The following is an 18,042-nucleotide window of genomic DNA, read 5'->3' as shown; positions in this document are numbered from 1 at the left end:
GCGGGGGCAGGTGGGGAGTAGTGCCAAGAACAACCTGCAGTGATGTAGGTATGAATTAATACAATTCCAAGAAAAATGGGTGTGTTAAGTACAGTGCAACTCTGGGTCACACAGTAACAGAAAAATCAGGGGCCATCATAAACCACATGGATACTGTTTCTGTTTCACATAAAGAATTGCAAATCTGAATTCTAGCACATTTTGTGTGTCTGCTCTGCACATTCATAATCAGAGCAGTGCACATTTCATAGCTCTGAAGATCCATTGCACGAGCATGCAATCTAATATCTGGCACATCTTGGAAGGTAGCTTGGACATGGATGATACTCAAGGAAGGAGTTTGTGTGCATTTTGAGCAAAACTCTCAGAGGCTGAAATGTTGAGCTTTGGTGCCCTGCACAACTCCTGCTATTACGTCTGCTGCCCCTAATATGCCTCCCCAATTTGTATTAGGAAATGAGGACTATGCTGCAGTTGCTGGTGCATTAGAATCATAGAGTTGGAAGGGGCCATACAGACCATCTAGTCCAACCCCCTGCCCAGTGCAGGATCAGCCTAAAGCATCTCTGACGAGTATTCATCCAGCCTCTTCTTGAAAACTGCCAGTGAGGGGGAGCTCACCACCTCCCTAGATTTCATTAGATTTCAACCTGTTGGCCATGAAGAGACCAAACTTTTGATGGTGTTACCTTCATGACTGCCAAATTAACCTGCATTGGCTATCAGGACACACACTCTGAGCTTTCCCCTATCCTTCACCCCTATCCCTCATTGGGGAGGGACTTTGACTCAGTGGAAGAGTCTCTGCTTTGCATACAGAAGATTCCTGGTTCAATCCTTGGCACCTCCAGTTAAAAGGTAGATGATGTGCAAGACGTCTGCCTGAGACCCTGGAGATTCACTGCCAGTGTGAGTGGACAATGCCGATCCTGAAGGATCAATGGTCTGATTCATTCATTCAAAGTTTTCAGTGTATGGATCACAGAATTTTAATTTCTAAGAGATGCCATGCACAGTTTTGCCAGTATTCCCACATCCTAATTTCCATGGCAAAGAATGACCAATCCTCCGTGCACCCCCACAGCATATTAGGGAAAATCCAGATTTCATAACAGAAGCCAAAGATTTCATTAGCAACTCATTAACAAACACTGTCATATTTCATTAGGTTTTTATGGGGAAAAAGTAACGTTAGTAGAAGCGTGACCAAATAAGGAGTGTCCACAGGCATGAGGAAATGTCCCTTTTATTAGAGATAATTTGTTTACACAGATTTGAATGAAAAATATGTACACGCTTATTTTCATACTGATGTTTTAAGAATTCCCCCCCCAAAAACAAGTAGAGAAATAGAACAAATACCCAGCATGATATTCAGTCCAGTTCAATCCAGATGAAAGAAAACGTTAAAATTCAAACATGACTAGGAGGTCTACTCCAGAGACCATGATCACTGTCCTACAAAAACATGCAGCAAGAAAGTTATATGACAGTACTCTGGTTTTAACAATTAATTTGTGGAACGTTATTGCCTACTTGGGTTTTACCAAGAGAACATCAAGCCATAAAGGCTACAGTGGGCACTGACAGCTGCCCCCCCCCGTAGCCCCTTCTATCAATCACCTAGGCCAGGAGGGAGCAGTTGCCCCAGCAACCCTCCCTCTTCTTTCTTCATGAGGCCGTTTTGATAATTCCCCACAACCCTTCTGGACCTCTTCCGGAACTCACTAAACAAAACCAACAGTAGGCTCAGAAAGGTGTAACTGCTTAAAACTACATTGCAAAGGGATGAAATGGAGCGATTAGACAGATGAATACCCCATTCAATCAGACGAATTGTTATATGTGGTACAAATGTGCAGCTTGACTTTTGCACAGGCCTTTCTCAAGGGCACGGGGTGGCATAAAGGCTCTTCTTCCCTTCATGAGGCATTCAAAACAGCAAAGTCCCTAATGGTAGGATTTGGGTTGTCTTTAGTTGTCTCTTCTATTTTTCTCCCTCCAAGGAACTCAGAGCAGTATATCTGATGGACTCTCCCCCATTTTATCTCTACCACAACTCTGTGAGGCAGGTTACAGTGAGATATAGTGACTGGCCCTGGTTACCTAGCGAGCGTGATAGCTGAGCGGTGGTTTGAACTCGGGTCTCCTTGACATTTATCACTGGTCTTTAAACAGACCAGTGCTTCTTCCATACTGAACAACTAGTAATAAAACTCAGCACAAGGGAAAGCTGGAATCTGGTTGGTGGGAATTATGGTCCCATCCCTCCTGCCCCAGCCAACCGCCACAAACCTCCCTTTACAGATTCTGGCCTTCACAGACTGTTCAGGGCAGTCACAATTTGCCATCCGTCTAGTCTATAATGATCAGTTAGAGAGCCCTGACCCTAACACACACAGGGGCCCCTCTCTCCTCTTCCCAGAAACTTAACCAGACTGGGAAGCCAGTTCCCTATATTCACCCCTCCTCATCTAGCTAATGCACACGGTTTGCCATTCCAGGGCAATACAAAACTGTCTGCTTTTCAAATTCTTTCCTATCAATTCCTAGCGTAGAACCTACATTTTAACCTCTGTGATAGAGTTAACATTTTCACTGATCTTCCCAGCTTGATGTTAAGATAGCTTTCCTGGTTGGTTACCAACACTTCAGACTCCATCAGTGTAAAGTTAGGATTTTTGCCTGTGTGCATCCCTTTATGCATACATACACTGACCCTCATTTGCTAAACTGTTGACTACATAGTAGAGACCCTATCGGTGCTCTTCATGGATGTTGGATTTCCCCCTCTGAACAGTCTGTTGTTTGCACACTTGTGCCACTTTATCGCTCCCCCTTCCTCCAATTCTAGGTCACATATGAAGCAACACTGGCCCTAATAAAGATGCATAAGAAATCCTACTGCTCTATGCACTGGAAATCTTATTCAGTGATGCCTCTATCTTCTGAGATTTCACCAGGTGTTTTTATGCACCTTGACAGCACCACGGTTAGAGTGCCAGACTAGGACTGAGGAAAGGTGGGTTCATCCTCTCCTCATTGTGTCATGAAACTCAGTGGACGACCTTGGACCAATCGCCAATGTATTTTTAGCTCTCAAACATCTCCAAATAGTGATTCTGCCTCTTCCACAAAGCACTGTTGGCACAAAGCCATCCCACCATGTGGCAACACAACAGTTGCTTCTGGCAGCAGATTTTGAGTCTTGCCATTTTCCTCTTGCCATTACAATATAAAAGAAAAGGGTTCAGTCCCAAGCAGCAGCAGCAGGTATCACATTTTGCCATATGTGCATCAAGAGTCAAAGTGTTTAAGGCCAGCACAGTACGTGTGGAATCAAAACAACCAGAATACTGTCTCGGATTCATTATCATCATCCAAAAGGTGAAAGGGGGGGAACTGATGTTAACGGAATGAGAGGTAGAAACCAAATCTTTTCATATATTATAACAGTATTAGAAATAAAAAACCCAAGAACACAACACCTACATTATGCAAGAGGCACTATTTTTCTTCAATGGGAGTACTTCACTCATTCATAAATAACAGTAGGTATAGCACAGTGGCTAAGAAACTGAACTACCAATTGGGCAATCCTGAGTTTTAATCTCACCACTGCCTTTCCCTAGGTAATCTTAAGCACACCATTGTCTCTCAGACTTAGGCCCCCATCTTCAATGGACACTGACCTACCTTATAGGGTTGTGTTAAGGATATACAGCAAAACAACGTAGGTGAAGTATTTTGAACAGTTCGTAATGCTATAGAAATGCTTGATATTATTAAGAACAAGGTTGGGCATTCATGAGTGAATCTCTTTTAAAAATTCTTTCAAATGCAAACAAGAAAACCTAGTAATCTCACACCACAGCAGATACCAGCATATATATATTTCTGCCAAAAAGTAACACAGAATTCTATGCACAAAGATCCAATTGGAAGAGTTCAGCCCAACCCCTACATACGGTTACGCCTGGCCTCACAAGAGCTATAATTCCAAGCAAGTTCTCGTGGACTTGCACAGTTTTGGATACTAAGGGGTATTTATTACTATTTTTTACACTGTCTGATTCAAAGACTGGATAGCATAATCTTAAAAAATAAGCAGACTGGTCACTAGCCAAACAAAGTTAACCATTTAGAAAACTGCTGTTTGGAAAGATCTAAGCACATGTAAGACTATGAAACCAGCGAGATTTAAAAGTGCATAACTTTGCCTGGCATGTGCCCATTGTTTGCAGCAAATGCTTGCCGGGATTGTATAAGAAGGTGTTGCCAGAAACTTGGCAGCATTAAAACAAATCATATCCACACACAAAACATAAACCCTGATTCATTACTAGATCAGGGACTATGTTCATTTTCCTCTTGCAAATCCCACTAACCATAAGGGTGATTATATTTCCCATCTAAATACCCTGAAATATACAATTTCCCATATAAGATGGAGGGGGGAGGTCATACTTCAGTCTCTGTTTCCCAAGATATCTTTAAGGGCTACTTCACACATTATGCAAACATGTCTGCCATCCCAGGAAAGATGTCCTAAAGGATGTACTTACGGTTGAAAGGATCTCTCTCTCCTTCCCCACCCTGCATTTTTTAAGTATAAATGTTTTAAATGCACTTCCTAAACGAAGCACATGTGAAGTGGTCTTATAACGGATGGGGAACAGCGATTAACATTAGACTCCCTCGTTGCTCAGAAGAGCCGCTGTATCATGGAGAATATTGGCAGTATTTGCAGTGCAATATTTCAAGTGTCCAACAGATCAATCCAATCTAGGATGTTCTATATTTGAAGAGCAGTTTTAAAGGCGGGGGGGGGGGGGGGGTGGCTGGCCAACAGAAAATTCCATGAAGGCCCAGCAAGAAGGAAGGAAAAGCAAAGAAGGTAATGGGCTTTGAGGGCATGCAGTGTCTACGAAAAACATTTTGGATTTTTTATTGTTGCCTGCAATAAAGTGGGTTTCCCATTTGATCACACCTTCTTTTAATTGACAAATCAGAGCACTTGCAACATGAAAGATCACCTCAGAAACCTTTTCTGGTTGATTAGAAAGCGTTAGAGATAGCAAAAACTAAAAACTGAATCCACACAGAGTTGCTGAGGATATAAAATCAGGTACAGTTTTGTACAGATTTGCATGACAAGGTATGGCAAAACAAATCTATACTGTGACTACACAACCTTAGCTAATCAAAAATGGTTCTTCAAGCCAATTCAACACTTCATTAGGCAAAGAATTTTTTAAAGTTATCTACAGCAAAAACAGCAATAAATAAGTATTTGGAGCTTATACATCAGTCCCAGAAATGAAAGAAAGAATATATTGCTCAGGTGTTTGAGACGTAAAGCTATTTGTTCTTTAGATACATTTTGCACACTCTGCTTAAGCCGACACATAAGGTGGTGGTGGATCCTTAGCAGCAGTACCATTTGTAGGATCATCGTATGGGGGCAACAGCACCTGAGGAGACCAAAAAGAAACATTAAATTTGAACCTGTAAAGGCTAAATTAAAGAAAGGATCATACAAATCCACCATTAGCACTATAATAGCACAGGTTTCTTCCTCCAAGAAGCACAAGATAGTATGCATGGACTGTCTAGTCTATTTCAACCACAGCCTCTAAGTCCCACTTAAAGTCTATTCCTCACACTAGGTGTAGAAAGAAGACAGACCACAGGTCTACCGATAGATACCATAGCACCTGCTGGTTGCTGAGATCATTGCAAATAGTGCTGGACCAGCTGGATTTTGGTTTGATTCAAGAAGCAATTCTTTCTCTTATTAAGCAAGAGCACATACTCAAGACATGCACTGGTGCTTAAGGAGATCATGAGCAAGCGCTTTTGCTTTGTCAATATAAAATTGGTTACTAGACCACAGGGATCCTAGCAAAAAGAAAAGTAACCATGCACAAGTTAGGTTAGCTCATTCCTGTGCTATACCAAGCCAGCTCTTGAAGGCAATGCTTAAATTGAAATGAGTGTATCACAAGCAGGAGACTCGTGAGGACTTGAGGGGAGGGGACAGTCTCCATTCCACACTGTCTCCCCTTTCCTTCCTTGTCCCCATTGCAGCAACTGCAGCTTCTTCTCATTCCATTTCCTATCTTCCCTCCAGCTCCAATTCACTTACATTTTGCTCGATTTTCTTTTTTCCTTCCCTCTTCTCAGCCTCACTTCCCATTCCCTGATCCTCCTTGTCTTTTCTATCTGCCCACTTATTCCCTGTCTCCAACTTCTCTCAAGTTTTGAAATGAATCTACAGCATGTCAGGCTATGGATGACATGCTAGGGCAGATAGATCCCTGTACCATTGCAACAAGAAATCCAGGCTCTTGGTTAAATGGCTTTATTCAGAAATCAGATCATTTCTACAGATATGTCCATAGAATTACTCAGAAGTAAGGTAAGCATCTAAGCAGTAAGAACAGGATGACAGGAATAGTACCCTGTGGGAAAATCCTTCCTCTTAACACCCACGTTTGCTCCTTCCCCCTCCCAACCGTAAAACAAGACTTTTGGCGGGAACTCGTCCTGAGAACGTTTCTCATATTTGTACTATCAAATCGAGACACTGAGAAAGCAAGAGCTCAAAGTTGAGACATAGCAGTGCATGGGAGTGAGCAGTATACAAGGTCAGAAGCACTGAACGTTTCTACAGTTCATTAGATAAGGCACCTGGAGCTTCAATAAGCCTGTGAAAGGAAATAGTTATGGCATTGGCAATATGACAAGTTATATAGCATGAAACACTTTAGAAATAACAGGTTAGCATTAAGTATTGGCATGGATGGGGCACAGACATGACACAGCAGCCATTTTGGATTACCTAAGCAATTTCTAGTGGTCCTAACACTGCCTAGACAAATTCTAGATTTGGGGGGTGCTTCATGGGGAGGGTAGAGTTGGGGGAGGGTATGATGTTACTCCTGGGTGATGGTCTAGGAATCTCCAATAATCTCTGAAGTACAAATTTTGAAAGGTAGCAGTTAAAAAGTAACCTCTTCACTCTTCCAGTGCCTTAGGCCTTGCTGACACGACAAAGATAGGGGAATAATACTTAGAGCAGAGGAAACGATATAATCCTAAAAACATCCAGGTGTTTATTTCTTGTTGTGATGCATCTTTGTCTCATTTTCATGTTATCACGCCTTCACATTTCCATTCACTTCCAAGAGGACATTCATGAAGCCACCAAAATATGAGGATGTGACTAATGGAACAAACCCGTTCATATGCCTTTCTATATCTCTCTTAAAGCAGTAGTTAGTGTACAGTAATTTCACAACTTTACCTGTGTTTCACTATACCTGTAAGGCTGGGTTTCTACTGTGCCTCTAAGTGCTTCCATCTGGTAGCTACTGAGTAATTTTGGAGTGCTGCAGTAATATCTATAATTTTACTCATTAAATTATTATACCCTGTAGCATGGGAGTTGTTTCCCCATGGCATGAATCCATATCACTAGAGAGTGTGTTTGAGTCATGCAATCATGTGGGTGGTGATGGTCAGGTGGGAAAGGTCACATGATCACTATCCACCAATGGCATTGTATAGTACAATGAACGCCTCAACAGCATCGGCTCTTGATACAGGAAAGCAGCTCCTCATCTACAGTTATATGTGCAAAGGGCAGCCTCACAAAAGGACCACAGTCAGTGGTATCTGCTGTAAACTCCCCCAAATTTTAACACTTCCTTGTGGTGTAGGGATTGTGAGAGGGAAACAAAGGGGGAACAAGAAAACAGGAAGGGGACACAGAACGAGGTGAGTTAGTATTGCCATATTTTTTAAAGTTAGGTAGAGCAAGTGCTCCTAACCATATCTGAAAATGACATCATGTATTTCTGTGCTGGAGAACCTGATTACTGCAGGCGTATGCTACAGAGACTGGAGCCTACAATTCTCTTGGGGCACTACCTTTGAATGCCTGCGTGCATTCTAGAGACTGCATAAAACTGGTATTGTATTTTTCCACCAGTTGGACGTGTTGATAATTGTATTGATTTGTGATATTGACTATTTTCACTGAAGCACTTTTGCACTTTATTCTGATTATTAAAAGTTTGATACTTTGGGTATATACTGTTTACTCCGGATAGTGGGTATGTGTATTTCCGGAGCAGCTCTTGTGGTTGTTAAGTCACAGAATCAGGCTGGGGACGATGCTTTGGGGGTTAAAAATCTTCCACCCTTGATATAAAACGCTTCACTGGGGCACTTTTGAGAACTTAACTATGCAGCACAGACCTTGTGCTATCTCTTCTATACTAAATGAATTTCACCTTCCAAGGATTGTCTACTTTAATACACACTTGAATCTAACAAAAAGCAGTGTCTGGTACTGTATACAGATGCTGCCTAAACAACACCGCATGTTGGTTTTTAAACTGATCATACTTTGCTTCCCTCATGCTCTTGGGAGACATTCCTTCCACACCAACACAGCTGTTAAAAGCTATTAGCAGCAGCAGCAAACCTAGGTTGCCCTTAGCCAAGCATTGTGATGAAGTGAACAGCCAATTTAGGAGAAAGAAGAGCGGCCAGGTCATTAAACTGACCACCTGCTTGACCAAAGGTTTCCCCCCCAAAGCTCTATTATGTTGCTGTGTTTGTGACTACACAAACATGTTAAAGACCACCCAGGGGCCTCAACAGATTAGTTCAGGATGATGAATGGCATTATCATACAGAAGACCTCATAGGGAACTATGAGGCACAGAGCAAGAAAACAGAAGTATTGTTGTCTCTACTATCCTGACAGGCAAGCTTTAGCAAAGCACTTACTTCTGCAGCCAGCTCAGTCAATCATTCAGAGGACAAGAGGGAAGAATTTGAAATGAAAATGAGTACCAAAAATCACGTTTCATTATCAGAAGCATCCAAAAACCTCCACTGACCTCTGAAACTATATTTATTATAAAGCATATTTTAAGTATTCCTCAAGCTATCAAATGATTTTAGCACTTAAGTGTCAGTGAATAGCAAAATTTATTTGTTTATAATGTTTCTATGCCTCCTCTCCAGAGAACCTGCTTGAAGTGGCTTACAAAATAAAATGTAGTAAAAACATAAAAATGCCATAAAAGTTGTTAACAATTTTAAAACCCAGCATTAAAAGCAACTAACATTGAGCAGTTTAAAATGAGTCTCAAGTCAGTTTGCAGGCTAGACGCAGACTATAAATAGTGGCAATATATCAAGCCCTGAATTATAAAAAACTGAGTAAACAGAAACGTTTAAATCTAAAAGAAAGCAGTATAGGAGCCAGGTGAGCCTCAAGGGGAAGAGTGTTCCAAAGGCAAGGTGCCACCACTGAAGAAGTCCTGTCTCACCTCTGCCTCCCCTTTGCCTGTGGGGACAGAGATAGCAGAGCTTGGGCTAGACAGTATGGGAGGAGGATTAAATCATGCATCTTTAATTAATTTATTAAATTTATTAAATTTCTAACCCGCCCTCCCCATGAACGGACTCAGGGTAGCTAATCCAGGGTGTATCCAAGGTAGCAGGTATCTAGAATGAGACGCAACACTGTATTCTGGATCCACAGGATGCCCCCCCCCCCGGAGATCCCTGCATATTGGAATGGTTCAGCTACTTAACACCCTCAGGTCAAAACTATATATGGCAAGTTATGAAAGCAGCAACCTTGCATTTCCTCCCTATTTTGCCCCAGTAACGTTTAACTAGAGATGTTATTTGTGACACTGGCTGCTAACATATGGATGTTACCCGCCCCCCTTCCTCCCAGCCTCTCAAACTGGAACACATTTTTTGGTGTACCCATACAATGCTGTCTTCCAGTTGTTCTTCTGTGCTTTCCTCCAATCTATTTTGCTCAGATTTTTCCACAACAACAACAACAACAACAACAACGTGTTTTAGTGCCACACTCAGAACAAAGTTGAGGTTGTTATTATCCCCAAAATACAGCTGGGGCTGAGAGGAGTGGCTTACCCAAGCACACGACAGTAGTGGGAGTCAAACCAACAGAGTGCTGGCGTGAAGCCCAGTCACTTAACCACTATATTATAGCAGCTCGAAGTAGTTTTGTCCACTGTGCTGATGGGAAGGTGCAGATTTTCAAGCCACCTCACCTACATCAGCACCGTTTCCCCTCCTTATCCCTTCATGTCCACTATATGTACCCACTTCATTACTGGCGGACTTTCTGCCAGCTTTTTTAAAAAATCAGAAGCAGCTGTACTGCTGCAATGAATCTTTTTAAAAAGCTCGTAAAAATCCCTTTGGAACAATGAGAGGGAGCAATGGAGATACCAAGGAAAACACAAAATATCCCCACATGGACCTTTCATTGCTGCTGCAAATACCTCTGTATTCTCACCAGCAATGAGTGTACAAGCCCTGAATTATGACAAAACAGAAACACCTAAATTGATAATTGCTGACATGTAGAAGCAGCCCTCCCTGCTCTACTTCACTGGCAGCTGCTTGTGAGAGGAGATGGGAAAACTGAATATGAAGATGTCACATTCCTGTTACCAAGAGACGGTGAACTGTGGCAGCTGTACGTTTTTTTCTAATACACTGGGCATCAGAGATACTTTTTTGAGCTGTGGTTGAGATTTCTGGGTCCATATGGTTCATGAGCCATCTATAGAGAAAACACATACCAACTCAAATGTTTTCATCTATGTGCAGCTACAAGAATCCCAGCACATGGTTTGCATAGACAAGATTCTATGCTTAGTCTGTGGCATATCCAGTTAAAGATTCTCAGACAGCACGTCTGGGAAAGCCCTTTGTTGAAGTTCTTAAGAGACTACTGCCAAGAGACGGGTGACTCTGTATAAGATAGCTTCTTGCAAGAAACAAAACATGACTAGATGTCCCATCTCTTTTGTATAACTACTGTAGCACAGTGGTTAAGTCGTTTGGCTGCAAATCAGCACTCTACTGGTTTGAATCCAACTACTGCTATGAGCTCAGTAGGTGGCCTTGGGTAAGCCACTCCTCTTCGCCCCAGCTCCCCAGCTGTATTGTGGGGATAATACACTAACTGGTTCACCACTCTGGGTGAGGCACTAATCTGTCTAGAAGAGTGGTATATAAGTGCAGCTGTTGTTGTTGTTACAGCTTGCCTGCAACATTAAGTTTTGATGGGAAATGTAGGCGTCCTGGTTTTACAGCTTGGCTCTCCATTACAGCTGCAAGACCAGGATGCCTACATTTCCCATCAAAACTTGAGGGAAGCTGACAAGTGTCCAACCTGCGTAAGGCGTCACTTGTAGCTTGGCTCTAAGAGAAGTGTTCCATGCACACACTCCATGTGGCCACTGGGGGAAGCATGATTGGCCCCAATGTGCACTTAAGTATATGTAGGCCTTTGCACCTTTGAATGCCGCATGTGATTAGTCTGAGATTAACTTAATCTTTTCTCCCAATATAAAATTGCTGTGCATTTTCTACAAACCTCTATATGATTTGGAACTTGAGTATAACACACTGGCTGAGTGCCATTTGTTCAAGCATTCCTTAATGCATTATCATCGGTTAAGCAAGTTCCAGAGTGCCTCCCTCCTTGCTTGAGCAGGAAGCAACCTAAATGTTTATCTACGAGCATTTTCATTAGAAACCACCCTGGAGTGATTACAGTTTGAAGCAGGACTGCCCTGGGATAATTTATTACCCTGAATTCTCAGTGCTGCCAACATGGGCTGAGGAATACGCTTGTACTGTACATTTTCTTTTCCTCTCTGTGTGTACAGAGCTCCTCCATTATACAAGCTATAAATTATTTTTAGAAGATCTTTCCTTTTAGGCATATGTTTGAACAGATGAAGTCACACAAAATATATATTATGCTACAGCAAGATCATCTGGGACTTATTAGGAAGATACCTACAAGGAGCTGCCCAATAGGGCCTCATTCAGTGGGGTAAAAGTCTACGTTTTGAAGTAGGTGAGGACAAAGGTTTGGGTAAGCTGTTGAGGAATGTGATTTTGTTAATGACACTTCTGTATCGTATTTCAGGACATTTGGTTTTTTAAAGGCAGGGCCTCAGCACTGTGGCAGATCTTTCATTGCAACATGTTGTCCATGGCTTGCTTATCCATGTTGAAAAACTCTCTAAAGCCAACCTTTCTCCATAACTAGTCTCAAGGCAGGTTTCAATGATAATAACGACATACTATTAAGAATTCAGTAGAAATGAATAAACATATAACATTAAGGATTAGGTGGCAGTGTCAAAAAGCCCTCCTAAATATTTCTACCTTGCAGACTTGTGGAAATTCAACAAAGCAAGAGATGTTCCTAGCCAACTTGAATGCATGAAGCTGCCTTACACTGCATCAGACCATTGGTCCATCAAGTCAGTATTGTCTATTCAGACTGACAGTGGCTCTCCGGGGTCTCTGGTACAAGTCTTTGATACCTACCACCTGATCCTTTTAGCAAGAGATCCCAGAGATTGAACCTGGGACCTTCGGCATGCCAAGCAGAGGCTCTACCACTGAGCCACTTCAAGAAGGCTATTCCACAGAAAAAGCCCTGGGCAGCCACAGAAAGGGCCCTGTCCCACTACCCTATGGGAGGGAGTAACCAGAAGGTGTCAATACAAGTAGAATGTCGCATAGGTTGGTGGTAGGAGACGCAGTCCTGAGTGTTCTGAAGAACTTGGAATGGAAGAAGCAGGAGTGAAAGTCAAGAGTTAATTCTGAATTCTTCTATTTCCCACATAAGCCAGTGCCGCTACCGACACAGAGATGCTGTAAAAATCATTTAATGGGGGGGAAATAATGTCTGATCTGGCAACAGCCACTATGTATCGTATTAATATCCTGCTGTTCCTCCAAGATTTTTCCCCATCTCCATTTTATCCTCACAACCACCCTTGGAGTGGCTGAGAGGTCATGTTAGGCCCAAGATTATCTAGTGAGCGTCATGGTTGAATTAGGATTTGGGTTTCCTCTGTCTTAGAGGGACATATCCAGACTTAGGCCCAAACTAGATGTTGGGTCAAGGTTCCATGTACAGTGAGGTCACATAGGACCCCTCAGGCCATTTTGGCTCAGGAAAATGATGTAGGCAGGAGGGCTGAAGCCAAATTGTGCTTTGGTTTGTAAACTTTGACTCCCTGATGTCACACTTGGCTACACAAACTTCAGAGAGCCAGACGTCACATTTAGTTTGAAACTTAAATTGTAAATTACTTTACCCCATTGGTTCCCTCTCTTGTGCTGTCTCTTCCCAGTAGTAATTTGCCAGTGGGGCCCCCATTTTTAAAAAACCCATGATGTTCATGTTAATCACCTCAGATATATGTCGGCCCTAGGTAAAATCTTGCTTTATTCAGATCACTGCATCTATACAGGCACTCTGCATAGAGGGGTTTGAAGTGCTTGATCCAAACCCTATTCCAAAACTACCCAAGACCCATTCAACTTCAACCACGCTTACCGCCGTATCATTAGTGGTAATATAGACGAGCACATCGGAGCTGTTTCTGTTATTGATGTATCGATAACAATTCCATACACAACTGATCAGATAAGCCTAGAAAGATAAGAAAATCACGTTTTAGGATGTTTAAGAAATGTATATTTTTCTGACAGAAGACTAGTGCTACTATCCCTGAAGCAATTTTTAAAGTTCTTTTTAACTGAATCTTTTACATTAATAACCATTCATACAGGCTGATAGCTCACCTGAAGGCTGGAGGAAAAGTAAGACAAATCAACAAGGTTAACGTCTGAATCTCTAAATAACGTGTAAAAGTGTAAGGGGGGGGGGCACTGCTCCCCAAGAGAAAAAGCTGCCGTGAGTCCTGATTAAAGGTCCACCTGGGCATATCCTAATAAGAAGACTAATGTTAATTTTATAAACTGGTAACATTTGCAGACTTAGTTGCAAGTGCATCTTAAAGAATGAAAAGGCGATGTGCAAACTCTCCTAAGAGTGGGAGTACGGATATCTTATGAAAAGGTATTCTACATTATTCAAATGCTACAAAACCAGATGGTGCATTGTTTTGGAAACCCAAACACGGACAGGGATCCATGCCACTTCAACTCTTCTTCCTGGAAATACACACGTAGGCTTCAGCTGGGGTATGGCAACTTTAAACCTAATTTTTTATTATTTTATCGTATTTGTATTCCGCCCTCCCCGCAAGTAAGCTCAGGGCGGATAACAGCATTAAAACATTTAAAACATTCCATATAAAACATTTAAAAGCATCGTACAAAAATATAAAAAAATAGCAGCACTCTTTCCCTTGATGGCGGCAATACCATTAATTACAAATAGTGCAACGGTACAGCAGCAGCTTAAGAACAGTGGTGGGCAGCTCTCAGAGGCGATTCCAAGCAATTCTTGACTGGATATTTGAATTTACAACAACTGACACTTGTCAGTGTCCTGAAGAATTTTCATCTGCTTGTTGTTGAATTCACAAGCGTGACTCCACGTACCAGCTCTTGCAGCTCCTTCCTGCTAAGCTTTCATTACTTTAAGGTAGAAGCAATTTTCCTTTGGGGCAGGCTTATGGTAGCTTCATAATTAAAGAGGTCACCAGTTTGCCCACAACAGGAGTTATCGCCTACACATTTGGGAATATGAGCTGCTCAAATGGGCTGGCTCGCTAAGAGCCTTGGACACACATGCTGAGTATTTGTAATGGAATGGAAATTCATTTTTGCCCAACAACTTTCCTGCAGATTTGTCCTAAAAAACCTTTCATCTATTGCTGCTGAAATGTCATTAGATTGAGTCACTGACCTATTTAACAGTTTATACCATTCATATCCAAACAGGCAGAAGTGAATTTTCAAAGAAGCCTCTAAAAATACTTCAGTCATTTGTCTGAGTAAAACAGGAAAGTAATTCTTCATGTTCCGTCTCTAAAGATTTAATATCACATTCCCAATAGGCGACAAAGATAAGAGAATCAAGCAACGCAAGTTTTATTTAGTTATCCAAGTGGGTGCCTAAGCAAATTTCAGATGTTAAAATAATCAGCTCTCAGGGAGTGCCTGAGGACCTCATGTGCGCAGAATTATTTATTTCATAAAATCATTTGCACCCCACTCTTCTTAATGTAATTTAAGCAGTGAACAATCAGTTGAAGCATTTCTGTCAATCAACAACAAATTAAAATTACAGGGGTGGGGGAAAGGTTTAATTAAACTAACTATGGTTATTGTGAGTGTTTGAAAACAAACTATTGCATTATCTATGGACAGTTAGGGTCCAAACCAGATTTTGAAGACAGGATGTGAAATTGGTTTATTAACTGCAGTTAGCCTTAATTTTGCTGGTGGCTTAACTCTGGCTTGTTCTCTGGTGATGCTCTCTCAATACAGAGAAAGACATAAAAACAGTATTTGCCAAGAAAAAACAAGGATGTGATTGTCCATGAAGCCTGGTTTCACAAACTAAAATAAACTATAGTTTTGCAATATGTCTGAACTGGGCCATTACTTTTAAAATTATCCATCTAAAGTATGAATGGGACACGATCAACTTCCTCAGCCTTAAATGAATAGACTTCATTGTTTATACATTCTAGACCTTTTGAGACATGACACTTGTGAGTATCAATCGCCTACCAACCACACATAAAGAGAAAATGCTTTGCCCACAATTCTCCTGATACCCATGGGCACTATGGTATGTGAACAGTGGCAATATATATACTTCCATGCACATAAAGCTTCGGTACACATAAACTGACCACTGGATTATTCAGTATTTATGTTCATGCGTATCAAGGCTGTATGTATGTGGTAAATACAAGCTGCCCTTGTTCACACTACAGGGCGACCAAGCACACCAGTGCTTGGTAGTGCTTGTTCCCATTAGAATGGTTGGTAGACTCTCAACATGCGTGATTGTAACATCTGAAACGAACATCTATCTGAAGCTAAAAATCACACAGACTGGGGAAGGCAATGGCAAACCACCCCATAACAAAAAGTCTGCCAAGAAAATGTCGTGATGTGACATCCCCCCCATGGATCAATAATGACTCGGAGCTTGCACAGGGGACTACCTTTACCTTTTACTCTCAAGGAAGAGAAAAGGTTTACACAACATTAAAAAGTTAATAGGACTTACTTAACTGAAAACTAATATCTATCATACCATCATCCTTCTTTTTTCAGTTACGAAAATAGTTATCTCATACACGATGGTTAGGGAAGATACATTAGCCATACACAGCCTTAATTGTTTCTGAGTCTTGAGACTAAATATAAAAGCAGAAAGCATTTTATCTGGGTTTAAGCAAATGTAATTTATCTGGTAAATGTGTTTTTTTTTTAAATGCTACATCAGAAGAAAGTAAAGATGGCCAAACTGAAAAGCTCTCCATGTACAGGAAACCACAAAAGCCTCACTGTGCGTCCTGCCAAAGATTAATGGGATCCAGTGGTTTGCTTTTACAAGTCTTTAAAGGGCCACTAACACAGAGAAGGACTTCAATATTTGGCTCACAAAAAGTGACAAAATTAAAATGCATCTTTAGGAAAGAGTAACCCATGCATACTTTCAAGAGGAAAACTGCTTCTCACCCTTTTAGTGTTCATGTAAATATTTTCCCCCAAACTGGAAAAGAGTCTGAACAATTGATAACTTGTATCTACCAATCCAAAAGAAAATTTCAGCTTGTACAAGACTGTCTTGTGAAATCTGCCTACAGTAGAAAGTTGGGAGGGACTGGGAAAAATGAAACTTCAGGCCACCAGATATTAAACCGGGGCTAAATAGCTTAAAAATAGCTCTGATGAGAAACTGACGAAGAGAACTGTGATTCTCGAAAGCTTACGCTACAATAACATTGGTTAGTCTTAAAGGTGCTACTGGACTTTTTTTGATTGAACTAAGGATTATACTTCAGCACAAATGGTATGAGCCAGCAATGCATAGCAGTTGTAGGAAAACCTCATCCTATTTCAGATTATATTAGACGAAGCCTTGAAGTAAGAAATTATATTATGACTTTATTTTTGAAAAACACCGAAAGGTTCTTCTTGGATAATCAAAATGGGGAAAATAAATTATTATTATTATCATTTCAATTATCTAAAAGGCAATTCAGAAGTTGAAGGGAAACAACTGTAGACGCAAGAAAGAAGGACGAAAGGCAATACGTTTTAAAGTTGTAGGTTGCTATACTGGTCCACTGTGAAAAAGCAAGTACACATTTATATTTATTAGTGCCAACCAAAATGTCACGAAGTTGTTAGCAAGATTAATGGGGTCCTCCTGAAGGGTGTGCATGCGCGTGCACACTCCTGCCCCCCCCCCCTCGTGGGAAATGAAGTCTCTCTCACACACCTTTGGTACCACTGAGACGCTGAAATTGCCATTCAGTATATATTCTATTGAAAATACTTTTCCTTCTTTCTTAGATTTCTTTTCCTTCTTTCTTAGATTTTATCAGTCTGCCTTTTCTACTAACAAGGGTTTTTAATAAAGAACAAATTCAAAAATATTAAAAAGAGTGAGTCTAAATGTTTTGTTGAACTGGATTCCATGAGCTGATGGAGTTCATGGATCGGCTCTCCTTCCGCACCCTGAAAAGTTGCTCCAGAAAGCTAGGGGTCTCTCAGGCAAGGGGGGGCCTGCAGCAAGAAGTAGGAACTAGAAGAAATCAGCCCCTCTTACTTGTTTGAAGGCTCTCTCCACTGGCATAACAGCTTGTGCAAGGACAGAGCGAGTGTTGCTGCTGACTTCCCCTTACTGTGTTCTACTCTGCCCTTGAGCAGCTTTTTTGAAGGTGCTGTGGTCTAATTTTGCTGCAGCAGCTGAATTTGGGTCAGGACCATGGTGAGTTGCTTCAGCCTCCCCCACATGCCAATTTACCAACCTGAAACAACTCTAAGGGTATTATGTCCCCCACTTTGGGGTATACTGGGCAGTTTTGGTTCAGAAAATTTTTTGGTGCAATCCAAGGGCAGTTTTGGTTCAGAAAAATGGCCCAGGAAGAAGGCTGAAGCCCTTTCTCCTCCCAGGGCTAAAGAGCCAAACTGAATCAGGCCACTGTGACTCTTGGGGCAACC

At 41.5% G+C, this 18,042-nt stretch overlaps 1 protein-coding gene across 1 annotated transcript in view; it reads right to left on the bottom strand.

Moving 5' to 3' along the window:
- Positions 1–4,918: 4,918 nt before the first annotated feature.
- LAPTM4B (lysosomal protein transmembrane 4 beta) overlaps positions 4,919–18,042 on the bottom strand; it is a 65,686-nt gene continuing 52,562 nt past the window's right edge. The window contains exons 6-7 of the mRNA XM_054985583.1: positions 13,439–13,534; positions 4,919–5,474 (exon numbers count right to left, since the gene is read on the bottom strand). Of these exons, the coding sequence (XP_054841558.1) occupies positions 5,397–5,474; positions 13,439–13,534 (174 nt within the window). The 3' untranslated portion in view covers positions 4,919–5,396. The remainder of the gene's footprint in view (positions 5,475–13,438; positions 13,535–18,042) is intronic.

The sequence above is a fragment of the Eublepharis macularius genome, chromosome 7 (assembly GCF_028583425.1).
Source record: "Eublepharis macularius isolate TG4126 chromosome 7, MPM_Emac_v1.0, whole genome shotgun sequence".
NCBI classification, from domain to species: domain Eukaryota; kingdom Metazoa; phylum Chordata; class Lepidosauria; order Squamata; family Eublepharidae; genus Eublepharis; species Eublepharis macularius.
Note: the sequence above shows the minus strand (reverse complement) of the source record. Positions and strands in the feature narration are given on the sequence as shown.